The following is a 13,514-nucleotide window of genomic DNA, read 5'->3' as shown; positions in this document are numbered from 1 at the left end:
GCGTCGCACGGTGTAGGCTTGCTGTCCCGCTATCATGTGCGGTGGAGGTGGAGGCCGAGTTGCCTGAACCAGAAGACTGAACACCACAGGCTTGAGTCTGGAGATGTGGAAGATGGGATGAACCCTCATGGACCGGGGAAGACGAGGACGATAGGCCACTGGATTAATGCGCCGTAGAACCGTGAATAGCCCAACATACCTGGGTGCCAACTTCCTTGATTCCACGCGCAGACGCAGATCCCTAGTAGACGCAGGAGAGGACTCGAACGGCGATGACGGTTGGCCTGACGTTGAACCCGAGTTGAGGACCTCAGGAACGCTGACCGAGCCTTCTTCCAGGTCCGGCGGCAACGAGAGATGTTGAGCGGATGGAACCGCCACTTCAATCTCCTGATGTGGAAACAGAGGAGGCTGGTATCCGTACAAAACCTGGAATGGTGACAGGCCATTGGAGGAACACTGGAGAGTGCTGTGTGCGTACTCCACCCAGGGAAGAGAAAGATCTGCATGAACTAGAATGGGTGCAGAAGAAAACTGACGTTTCAGGCCCTGGAACGCCTTCTCAGCAGCAGGGGTCCAGCTTACATGCCCAGCCGAGCCCTTTGTGAGCGCTGTCAATGGCGCAGCCACCGAACTAAAGTCTCTCACAAATCTCCGGTAGAAATGAGCAAAACCCAAAAAACGCTGGACTTGCTTGACTGTGCTGGGTCGCGGCCAGTTGACCACTGCTTCTACCTTTTGGGAGTCCATCCGTACACAGCCTTGAGACACGATGTACCCCAGGAAGGAGATCTGAGGAACGTGAAACTCACACTTTCGGCCTTCACGAACAAGTGATGAGAGGAGTCCTTGAAGAACACGGCGAACATGTTGGATGTGTTCAACCATGGACCTGGAGAAGATGAGGATGTCATCCAGGTACACAAACACGAACTGGTGAAGGAAGTCGCGCAGCACATCATTAAACAGGGCCTGGAAAATGTCTGGGGCATTTGTAAGTCCAAACGGCATGACACGGTACTCATAATGTCCATTTGGGGTGTTGAACGCTGTCTTCAACTTGTCTCCCTGTCTGATGCGCACCAGATTGTACACGTTCTGTAAATCCAATTTTGAGAAAACCATAGCTCCCTGGAGTCTCTCATAGGCTGACAACATAAGAGGAAGAGAGCAACGGTTCTTGATGGTAATGTTATTTAAACAGTCTCTGGACCTGAGAGAGAATTACAGCCCTCCTCTCGGAGGAGTGGTGCCGGGCAGGAGGTCGATGGCACAATCGTAGGACCTGTGAGGAAGCAGTTCACTGGCCCTTTGTTTGCTGAAGACCTGACACAGATCCCAGTAATCGCGAGGTATGCGGGAAAGATCAGGCTTGTCATTCCCAGTCGGGGGAACAGGAGATTCAGAAGCCTCCAGACGAGCAGGGACGGAAAGATGTGGAGAGAGTTGCTGGCAGGTGGACTGGCATGAAGGATTCCATCCCATAACTCTTCCCGAGGGCCAGTCAATTTTAGGATTATGGATAGAAAGCCACGGATGTCCAAGAACCAGGGGAAGCTCAGGAGAGTGCACCAAATTTAACTGGATAAACTCCACATGATAATCCAGAACTCGTAGCTGAAATGGCATGGTGAGCTGCTTCACCTTCCCAGACCCTAGGCGTTGACCATCCAGCGCAGTGACCGACAACGGAATGTCCAGCTTAGTGGGAGGCAGCTCCTGTTGGCGAGCTAATGTGTGATCCAGAAAACAGCCGGTAGCCCCAGAGTCTATGAAAGCAGGAATGTCCAACTGCCCATTGTCCCACCGCAGGTTGGCTGGAAGCAAGGTGCGTACCGTGTCGGCAGCTGGAGACTGTATCTGACTCGCCAGTATTCTCCCGTCTACTGACGAGTCATCCCGTTTCCCGTCAGCTCAGGACAGGAGGCACGGAAATGTCCAGACTGTCCACAGTAAAGACAACGTTGCTCGTTAATCCTGCGCCTTATCTCCAGAGCGGAAAGTCTGGTGATTCCCAATTGCATCGGCTCCTCTGAAGGATATGAAGGAAACCCATAGCCTAATTGAGAACTCTGATGGGGTACAGGACAAGCGGATAAGGCAGTGGAACAAACAAAGAATTGACTCCCTCAGCGGAACCCGATACACTGGAAACAACTCGGAGCCCATCCGTCCTCTCACGACGACGTTCCCGAAGCCGGTTGTCAATCCCGATGGCCAGAACGATAAGCTCATCCAGAGTGTCAGGGTTGTCCCGGGAAGCCAGTTCATCCTTGAGAACCTCGCTGAGTCCGTTCAGAAAGGCTGAGTGAAGTGCCTCTGTATTCAAACCACTCTCAGCGGTGAGCGTCCGAAAGTCAATGGCGTCAGCTACGCTCCGGCTGCCCTGCCGAAGCGCAATGAGTCTTTGAGCAGTGTTCCTGCCACTGATGGGGTGATCAAAAACCCTCTTCATCTCCTGGGTGAAGCTTTGCCAATTAAAACAAATGTCTGATTGCTGCTCCCATATGGCTGTGGCCCAGGCCAGACCCCGTCCTGAGAGCAAGGAGATAACGTATGCCACTCTGGAACGCTCGGTCGGAAACGTTGATGCCTGCAGCTCGAAGGCCAGCAAGCATTGGAGCAGGAACCCACACAAAACCTCCCAGGATGCCCCTCATAGCGCTCCGGTGCCAGGAGATGAGTCTCCCGAAGGTAGGAAGATGTTGAGCTGGTAGGGAGTGGAGGATTAGGAACAGCCACAGATGCAGCAGCAGTTGCTCCCGTCTGTCCTGTCTGCAGAGCGGACACAAGAGTTCTTAAATCCTCCTACAATGTCTGCAGCCGTGCCTCATGGCGACCAATCACAGTTCCATGGTGGGTGAGAGCCGACCGTAAATGGTGGAGTTTGGAATGTTCCTCGGACGACTGAGAAATCTCTGATGGGTCCATTGTAGGCTTTGGTCTACTGTAACAATAATGCTTGTACGAACTTGAACCCAGGCGCAGAGAAACACAGCAAGCAGAGGTAAGGGTAAATCCAGAACTTTTACTTAGAGTATTAACAGAAACAAGGCAACCAGGTGAACAGAGAAGGTAATTAAACACAGGTGAATCTAAAAAGTAATAATCAGGGTATCCTGGAAACTAGAAAACAAGGTAAGGGTGCCCTCCAGCGCTAATCTAAGGAAACAACAATCAAATAACACAGAAACTGTGACAGGGACTATACCTCCAGGAGAGGTGTCTCTTGCTCCACTTGTTCTGGGCGACCAGAGCTCGTCTCCTGCGGCCCACCATCACCTCCGTCTCAGACAGGTCTGGGAGAGAACACCTCGGGGTCTTCATCAGGCCCAGGGTAGCTTTGTCTGATCAGGGGAACAGAAACAGATGTACACATTCATATAGAGTCATAAACTAGTGAGCATGTCCATCCATTACATTTCTTATATTGTTTTAGCAGAACGAAAACAACAAAGGCAAAGACAATGTGTTCAACACACACACACACACACACCAGGGTTGGCAAAAATATCAGCCCACAGACAGAAGTACGAGATTCTAGAGCAGTGGTCACCAACCTGTCTCCAAGGCATTCCTAGTCGATCGCCAAACATTTTTGCGAAAAAACCTATTGGCGGTAGGTGCACCCGATTCAGTTGCCCTGTGAACAGGTGAACAGTTTCCATTTTGAACCATTTCATGTGTCTGAAGGTACAAACTCTGCCTTCCCGGTGGGCCCAGAGAGTAAATTAGGTGCACTATAAGCTTACCGCTGGCCAATCGGGTGGCTCAGATGACTGTGTCTGCAGTAACGTAGCAGGCATAAAAGAAAGCTGCAGCAAAGTTAATGCTGTGAGATTTCAACACGTTTAGAACCATGACTAGAGAGAGACTGTCAACGAATACAGCAAAGAGATGTGAGTTCATGTTTCAGTTCTTACTCAGCACTGTCAACACTTTGTATTCAACACTTTTATGAGCCATAAAATGTGCGTTTTTCCTATTTCCACTCAGTGCTACAACAAGCACTGCAGCAGTAATGAATGAGTAGGAACGTGTGTCTACAGGCATACGTTGGTGTTATTATTAGTGGCTTGGGTCTTTTTTAATATCGAGGAATATTTCAATATTTCATATTTCATTCATGCACTCCCGGAATGCACTCCCAGGACTCCCACTTCCACAAGAAATTTTCGTTTTTTTTCCGGTGATGTCCATCATTTATGTCCAAATAGCTATTTTTGTAGCGTGTTTGGTAAACACATCCAACGTCAGGGAAGCGCGTTCACTAAAACCTGACGAAATGTCCAAAAGTTCCGTAACAGTCCGTAGAAACATGTCAAACGATGTATTGAACCAATCTTTAGAATGTTTTTAACATAAATCTTGAATAACGTTCCAACTGGAGAATTACATTGACTTCAGATGAGCGATGGAACAGAGCTCCCTCTCATGTCAACGCGCATGGTGAAAGCATGGTCAGGTCATGGCAGACCTGACTAATTCCCCTCTCATTCGGCCCCCCTTCACAGTAGAGGAATCAGACAAGGTTCTACAGACTGTTGACATCTAGTGGAAGCCGTAGGAAGTGCAAACTCATCCATATCTCGCTGTGATTTCAATGGGATCTTGGTCGAAAATCGACCAGCCTCAGAATTTACACCTCCTGTTTGGATTTTTTCTCAGGTTTTTGCCTGCCATATGAGTTATGTTATACTCACAGACATAATTCAAACAGTTTTAGAAACTTCAGAGTGTTTTCTATCCAATACTAATAATAATATGCATATATTAGCAACTATGACTGAGGAGCAGGCTGTTTACTCTGGGCACCTCTGTGGATCTTTCATTCAAGCTACTCAATACTGCCCCTGCAGCAATAATAAGTTAATAGAGTAACACCATGAATTTGTCCATGAGGCAGAAATAATCAAATCAAATCAAATTTCATTAATCACATGCGCCAAATACAACAAATACAAATTACAGTGAAATGCTTATTTATGAGCCCCTAACAAACAGTGCAGTTTGAAAAAAATATGGATAAGAATAAGAGAAAAGTAACACGTAGTTAAAGAGCAGCAGTAAAAAATAACAATATATACAGGGGGGTGCCGGTACAGAGTTAATGTGCGGGGGCACCGGTTAGTTGAGGTAGTATGTACATGTAGGTAGAGTTAATTAAAGTGTCTATGCATAGATGACAACAGAGAGTGGCAGTGGTGTGGAGAGGGGGGGGGGGTAATGCGAATAGTTTGGGTAGCCATTTGACGAGATGTTCATGAGTCTTATGGCTTGGGGATAGAAGCTGTTTAGAAGCCTCTTGGACCTAGACTTGGCGCTCCGGTACTGCTTGCCGTGTGGTAGCAGAGAGAACAGTCTATGACTAGGGTGGCTGGAGTCTTTGACAATTTTTAGGACCTTCCTCTGACACCCCCTGGTATAGAGGTCCTGGATGGCAGGAAGCTTGGCCCCAGTGATGTACTGGGCTGTTCGCACTATCCTCTGTAGTGCCTTGCTGTCGGAGGCCGAGCAGTTGCCATACCAGGCAGTGACGCAACCAGTCAGGATGCTCTCGATGGTGCAGCTGTAGAACCTTTTGAAGATCTGAGGACCCATGCCAAATTTTTTCAGTCTCCTGAGGGGGAATAGGTTTTGTCGTGCCCGTTTCACGACTGTCATGGTGTGCTTGGACCATGTTAGTTTGTTGGTGATGAAACTTGAAGCTCTCAACCTGCTCCACTGCAGCCCGGTCGATGAGAATAGGGGTGTGCTCGGTCCTCTTTTTCCTGTAGTCCACAATCATCTCCTTTGTCTTGATCATGTTGAGGGAGAGGTTGTTGTCCTGGCACCACACGGCCAGGTCTCTGACTTTCTCCCTATAGGCTGTCTCGTTGTTGTCGGTGATCAGGCCTACCACTGTTGTGTCATCGGAAAATTTAATGCGGTGCGATTTGAGTTTCGCCATCATCTGGAAGACAGTGTTCCTTTTTGGTCATTGTCAGTGGAGGAAAAGGAGAGCGAAGGGATGTTGAGAGTCTGCTGCTCTCTCCTTCCTCTGAGACTGACCATCAGATGCAGGCACCATCAGCCCAGTAAAATAAAAATGAAAAGCAAATGATTTAAATGTATGCTCACTCAGCTGTGCTTCACAAGTAATGCTACAAAGGATCTATTATCGGCGTGATCATATAGCCTACCTCACATTTTTTTATATAATTTAAAAAAATCTCCCGAACTACAGTGCATTGGCAGGGAAATTCAAGCAAAGCCAACATGCGGTGATAATGTATTGGGCCTATAGCTTACTGCACAAACCTCATTGTTACAGTACTGTTTTTAATTGGTTAATGTTGCACAGGTTTACGCTTTTTAAGCCATGTAAAAAAAAAAATCTGAGCAGCAGGTCTCGGCTTGCATTTTGACTCAGAAAAGGTTGGTGCCCACTGTCCGAGAGCTTTCCCTGTTAGCACTATTAACGTTTCCCTTTACTGTGACAATTGTGATCGAATCTGTGCAATATTAGCCACTTTCAATGTAACATACCAAAACAAATTGAACTATGCAAGAGATTTTATTGTCGGCAGAACGCATCGGAGTTGGATTCTATTGCATTGACACGCACTACTCAGCCCATACTCTAAACAAATCAGTGCGGCATAAACAATCAGAGCTGCAGTAGGGCTATATGCAAATAGACCATTGCCATATATGGATCTGTGAAATTTACTTTGAACTGGACTGTGTTTACAGCATGAGCGGTCGTGAGTAGATGCGCTTGTTTTGAGATCAAAGCGAGAGCTGCATGTAGCCACGTGTGCACATTTTGTTCATATCCTTTACTAGTTAGTAAGTATCCCAGTTATAGATAATTTGTAGTCAGCAATTAGGTAGTGATTGCTTCCTACAAGAGCACAAAACCTATACATTTTTAGACACCTTTGAAAAACGAGTCAGATAAAGAGCTTTTTGTGTCTTCAAGGGGCAATGTTGTATTTTGAATCAGGCTAAGTAAGCTAAGTAGCAATAGGCAGAGGGTTGCATAATTTGTCTGATTCTCTGTAATAATGGTATGACACAAATAATAATGCATTTTATTTTGTAAAGTAGTTTCTTGCATCAAACAACACAACAACATTTTCAGTCACCTCCTTGTCTGAAGGACAAGTGGATAAACAGGTTAATGTCAAGCCCTGCATGTTTTTTTTTCAAAAGTTTCATGGAATGTAGGCCTACATTGAACACCACACATTGGCTGCTACTGCAGGCTGAATGATGAATGAACATAAGTGACATACAGTGGGGCAAAAAAGTATTTAGTCAGCCACCAATTGTGCAAGTTCTCCCACTTAAAAAGATGAGTAATTTTCGTCATAGGTACACTTCAACTATGACAGACAAAATGAGGAAAAGAAATCCAGAAAATCACATTGTAGGATTTTTAATGAATTTATTTGCAAATTATGGTGGAAAATAAGTATTTGGTCAATAACAAAAGTTTATCTCAATACTTTGTTATATACCCTTTGTTGGCAATGACAGAGGTCAAACGTTTTCTGTAAGTCTTCACAAGGTTTTCACACACTGTTGCTGGTATTTTGGCCCATTCCTCCATGCAGATCTCCTCTAGAGCAGTGATGTTTTGGGGCTGTTGCTGGGCAACACGGACTTTCAACTCCCTCCAAAGATTTTCTATGGGGTTGAGATCTGGAGACTGGCTAGGCCACTCCAGGACCTTGAAATGCTTCTTACGAAGCCACTCCTTCGTTGCCCGGGCGGTGTGTTTGGGATCATTGTTATGCTGAAAGACCCAGCCACATTTCATCTTCAATGCCCTTGCTGATGGAAGGAGGTTTTCACTCAAAATCTCACGATACATGGCCCCATTCATTCTTTCCTTTACACGGATCAGTCGTCCTGGTCCCTTTGCAGAAAAACAGTCCCAAAGCATGATGTTTCCACCCCCATGCTTCACAGTAGGTATGGTGTTCTTTGGATGCAACTCAGCATTCTTTGTCCTCCAAACACAACGAGTTGAGTTTTTACCAAAAAGTTATATTTTGGTTTCATCTGACCATATGACATTCTCCCAATCTTCTTCTGGATCATCCAAATGCTCTCTAGCAAACTTCAGACGGGCCTGGACATGTACTGGCTTAAGCAGGGGGACACGTCTGGCACTGCAGGATTTGAGTTCCTGGCGGCGTAGTGTGTTACTGATGGTAGGCTTTGTTACTTTGGTCCCAGCTCTCTGCAGGTCATTCACTAGGTCCCCCCGTGTGGTTCTGGGATTTTTGCTCACCATTCTTGTGATCATTTTGACCCCACGGGGTGAGATCTTGCGTGGAGCCCCAGATCGAGGGAGATTATCAGTGGTCTTGTATGTCTTCCATTTCCTAATAATTGCTCCCACAGTTGATTTCTTCAAACCAAGCTGCTTACCTATTGCAGATTCAGTCTTCCCAGCCTGGTGCAGGTCTACAATTTTGTTTCTGGTGTCCTTTGACAGCTCTTTGGTCTTGGCCATAGTGGAGTTTGGAGTGTGACTGTTTGAGGTTGTGGACAGGTGTCTTTTATACTGATAACAAGTTCAAACAGGTGCCATTAATACAGGTAACGAGTGGAGGACAGAGGAGCCTCTTAAAGAAGAAGTTACAGGTCTGTGAGAGCCAGAAATCTTGCTTGTTTGTAGGTGACCAAATACTTATTTTCCACCATAATTTGCAAATAAATTCATTAAAAATCCTACAATGTGATTTTCTGGATTTTCTTTCCTCATTTTGTCTGTCATAGTTGAAGTGTACCTATGATGAAAATTACAGGCCTCTCTCATCTTTTTAAGTGGGAGAACTTGCACAATTGGTGGCTGACTAAATACTTTTTTGCCCCACTGTACGTGATCACTGTGCTATTGCCTGTGTGAGAGATGGTAAAATTCCTATGAAATCTCCACGTGTTATTACGAAAAGAAACTGGAAGCGGTTTGATATTCAAGGTTTTTTACACGATGTATCTAGCATTGAATGGAATAGAATGGAATTAATCCCTGATGTTGAACTAGCCTTTTCTTACTTCCACAATACATTCCAGGATGTATGCAATAGGCATGCCCCTTTTAAAAAATTCAGGATTAAGGGCAGAGAGAACCCTTGGTTTACTAAGGAACTTACTAAAATCATAAGGGAACGAAATGCTATGTGGGCTAAAGCAAGAGGGACTGGTTTGGCAGATGATTGGATGGCTTATAAACGTCTTTGAAATATGGGTGTGGCTATGATCCGTAAATTGAAAGCAGACCACTACCTGAAATCTACTTCACAAAATTTAAATAATCCATCCAAATTTTGGCAAGTAGTGAAAGGTTTGGAGTGCAGAAAAGATACACAGCTTCCTAAACAATTGTTGGTCGACACACAGATTGTCACTGAGAGAACCTCCATTCTGAAAGCCTTGAACCAGCATTTTTTAGATGCAGGCAGTTTATTTGAAAAGGTCAAAGGTATAATTGAGCCCCCTATAAATGTACCTGGCAGCCCTGTGCACTCCTTCACCGGGTTCTCCTTTTCATCCTTCTCTTTCAGAAGTGTGTAAAGCCCTGAAAGAAATTGATTTAAAAAAATCCCCTGGCCCTGATGAACTAGACCCCCGCCTCCTACACCTAGCCACAGACATCATTGCTCCCCCCTTAACATGTATTGTTAACCTTTAACCCAAGTAATGGAAATCTGCTTTTGTACTGCACCTCGTGAAAGGTGGAGATCCTTCGCTACTTGACAACTCTCGACCCATATCAAAATTGTCTGTACTGTCAAAGATACTGGAGTCCTTAGTTAGTAGGCAGCTAAAGACCTACTTCCAAGAAAACAACATCTTAAATGGAATGCAATCAGGTTTTAGGTCTGGCCACAGCACTGTTTCAGCAACATTGAAGGTTTTAAATGACATCCACTGTGCTCTTGATAAGAAGTTACATTGTGTGTCTGTTTTTATTGATTTGTCGAAGGCTTTTGACACCGTGGACCATGCTGTGTTAGTGCAAAGGTTAAAATATTGTGGAATTACTGGTCATGCTCTAGATTGGTTTATAAAATACCTATCAAATCGTACACAATGTGGAATGGCGGATGGTTGTAAATCTGAGTCCATAGAGGTGTGCTCAGGTGTTCCGCAAGGTTCTATTTTGGGCCCACTGTTGTTCATTTTGTATATCAACAACATTGGGGATCTTATTGAAACAGCCGATGTTCATTTTTATGCAGATGATACTGTTCTTTATTCAAGTGGTAGTAGTTTATCTTTAGCTTTTGAAAATGCCCAAAGAGCATTTAACATCATACAACAGAATCTGTATGATTTAAAGCTGATTCTAAATTCGGTAAAACAAAATGCATGGTATTTTCAAATGCCAGGCATGTTACTAATCATGTCATTGCTACATTGGCTGGACATACTATAGAGCATGTTAAAGTGTACACATATTTGGGTGTGGGTTGATGATAAGCTGAGCTTCACTGTGCATGTAGAGAACTTGATAAGGAAGCTCAAGCTGAAAATAAGGCTTGTTTTTCTTTTGAGGCCAGGAAGGAGCTGGTACGATGTACATTACTGTCGGTTTTAGATTTGAGTGATGTTATATATATGCAGGCCTCAGCCACTACCCTGAGAGCACTTGATTCAGTGTATCATGCAGCCCTCAGGTTCATTACAAATCAGAAACGTCTAACACATCATTGTGATCTCTATAGCGCAGTTGGCTGGTCATCATTGACCTTGCGTAGGCTTAAACACTGGTATACACTGATTTTGGGTAAAATGCCATATTGGGTAAAATGCCATTTTATCTCTGTTCTTTTTTAGTCAGGTCAGTAAATAAATATCAATTACGGTCCCATTCTGATTTGCTTCTAACAGTACCAAAAATTAGAACAGGTCATGGTAGAAATAGTTTTAGCACCGTGGTCCTGGAATTCTCTCCTGAACATTTTAAAATGTGATGATCTAGTTTCGTTGGTGGAGTTTAAACACTTGATCGATGTATATATCATAGAAGAGTGTAATTATTTTTAAGCCAGCTGTTTTTAGTCAAGATTTTTGTGTTTTTAATGTAATATGTAATTGTTGTACTGTATGTGTGTTTATAGTTTTGTTTAATGTTGTGTTAGTGTATGTAAGTTGTTTTGTCTGAAACATTGTTCCCCCTGCTGCTATTGGACCAGGTCTCTCTTGGAAAAGATATATTATCTCAATGAGAAAAAACCTGTATAAATAAAGGTAAAAAAAAACAACAACAAAAAAACAGCTATTTACATAATAAAAAATGATGGGATGCATTTTCTCCATTGTTTTTGATGGTAGGCCACTTTGGTAGGCCTACATTATGATCAAATAGCCACAATAGCCTACATGGCCACTGTTAATACTGTAACTTAAAGCGAGTATAGCCTCAGTGTTCACAGTAAACGTGCGCCGGAAGTTGAACAGAAATTTCACAATGTTCAAGTTTGGGCTCAGCAGACCTGCAATTTGCTCAGTGGCAAATTTTATTTGAGGGAACATTGGTTTGGTGATATCCGTCATACCGTTTCTGTACCATTCTGGGTTATACGGTATTTCTGAATGTGCACACAAGGGGCACTATTAAAAAATGAATCTATTTAGGCAACAGTGATCTTGATCTCGAAGGGGATTGAATGTCACTGCTGTAACCAAGAAGTTTGATCTTGACACCTAGCCACTTATCTAGCAAGTTAGGAAACCAAATGCAAGGCTGGAGCTATGAGCAGGATATAACTTATTTGACACATCTTAGATTTCTTACAGTTATACTGTTGCGTAGCACGCAGCCCCCCCAAAATTCCCCGGTATATGGTATATCGCCCAAGCCTAGCACACACACACACACACGCGCACACACACGCGCGCCACACACACACACACACACACACACACACACACACACACACACACGCGCGCGCACACACACACACACACACACACACACACACACACGCACCACACACACGCGCGCCACACACACACACACACACACACACACACACACACACACACACCTAGCACCCCAGTCTCCTCCAGTCCTCCAAACTTCTGCATGGCTTTGATGGCTTTGGTCAGGGCCTCCTTGGTCTGGAGCTGTCCAGTCACTGGGTCAGGGGGCGGGAGGTACCCATACTTACTCAGCCAATCCTGGAAGAGACAACAGGAAGTGTTAAAAGCCATTCCAATCATTCCTGTGAGTGTTTTTATGGATGCAATTGGTGTTTGTTAGAATGTGTTTATGTGTGTTGCAGGGTTTCTGTTGTGGTGCCGTCCACCCACGGTGCTCAGAATGACAGAAATCACATTTAAATTATGGTAATTCATCTTAACAGAACATTCCACTCCTGTAATGAAGCGGACAATAAAACATAATTTTCACACATTTGCCAGAATGCAATTCGCGGGAAAACTGATGAGAGCAGTTTCATATTTGACCAAAATGAAAATCTCTGTTAGAAACTTAGAAAGAGGGGGAACAAAAGATGCTAAAACTAGGATCGGTTGCTAATATGACTAGGATTATGCCTTTGGCTTCTGGACAACGAAGGAAAGTTGATATGAAAACCAAAAGCACAGGAGAGAAATGGCATATGAGGAAGTCTTGCATAGGTGGCACTTCAAATAGGCTGGGGAAGTCAATTGAAATAAATTTGCCAAAATAATATAATTACTCCGGCCTATACAGAAATAAAAAAAAATCATTCAAAATACTTCACCAGAAAGCATGACTTAGCCACAGAGGAATCGAGGATAATTTCTTTTATAGCTATCGATTGTTTCAAATCACCAGCTTGTAGGCCAACTGTATGCCTACTTGGGAAGCCTGCAATTTGGACAGAACGCGTGGCAATAGGCCTAGCTGATTATTAAGTTAGGTCTGTTAGTTAAAAGCATTTAAAATAAGTGTGAAGATAGTGTCTTGAGTATAATTCAAAATTGAGACAAAAGAAGGGGAGGGGTGTGTGGCAAAGATATAGGCAAGTCTCTCTCCAGAATGGCTCAGCTGTCTACCGCTAATTCTTGCACATTCACTGTTTCATTGTGTGAATGGTTTGCCCTTTGATAGTTTTTTAAATCAATTCCCCATTACATATATCACAAGTAGTAAATATATGTAATGGGGAATTTAAATAAAGAGTAGGTCAAGTCAAGATATATAGAAAGGCTGAGTAGAGAGATTAATGCAATTTAAAGAACGTGAATTTATTATATTTTCTACTGTTTTTATTTGTCTGCTTTATGTATTTTGACTTAGATGACAATGGAAGTTATAGTCCACATGCTGAGTTCCATGCACTCATTTCTTTAGCAGCCAATGGATCACAGTGTATCAATGTGTCCATATGGTAGAGCCTGGTGCTCTCGCATTAGTTGAATTTGAACTTTTCAATTTTTACAATTTTAATTCAGATTTTTATGATTAATCATGTGACAATGATTTTGAGAAACTAAAACGTTATTATTGAAATCAAAAT

At 43.8% G+C, this 13,514-nt stretch overlaps 1 protein-coding gene across 1 annotated transcript in view; it reads right to left on the bottom strand.

Annotated features, from left to right (window-relative positions):
- Window positions 1-12,219, bottom strand: part of LOC120025505 (matrix metalloproteinase-17-like) — a 53,956-nt gene extending 41,737 nt beyond the window's left edge. Inside the window, exons 1-2 of the mRNA XM_038970073.1 lie at window positions 12,054-12,219; window positions 3,212-3,347 (exon numbers count right to left, since the gene is read on the bottom strand). Coding sequence (XP_038826001.1) covers window positions 3,212-3,347; window positions 12,054-12,219 — 302 coding nt within the window. The remainder of the gene's footprint in view (window positions 1-3,211; window positions 3,348-12,053) is intronic.
- Between the last annotated feature and the right edge of the window lie 1,295 nt (window positions 12,220-13,514).

This window comes from Salvelinus namaycush, chromosome 31 (assembly GCF_016432855.1).
Source record: "Salvelinus namaycush isolate Seneca chromosome 31, SaNama_1.0, whole genome shotgun sequence".
Classification (NCBI taxonomy): Eukaryota; Metazoa; Chordata; class Actinopteri; order Salmoniformes; family Salmonidae; genus Salvelinus; species Salvelinus namaycush.
This window is presented reverse-complemented; position numbering and strand designations above follow the sequence as displayed.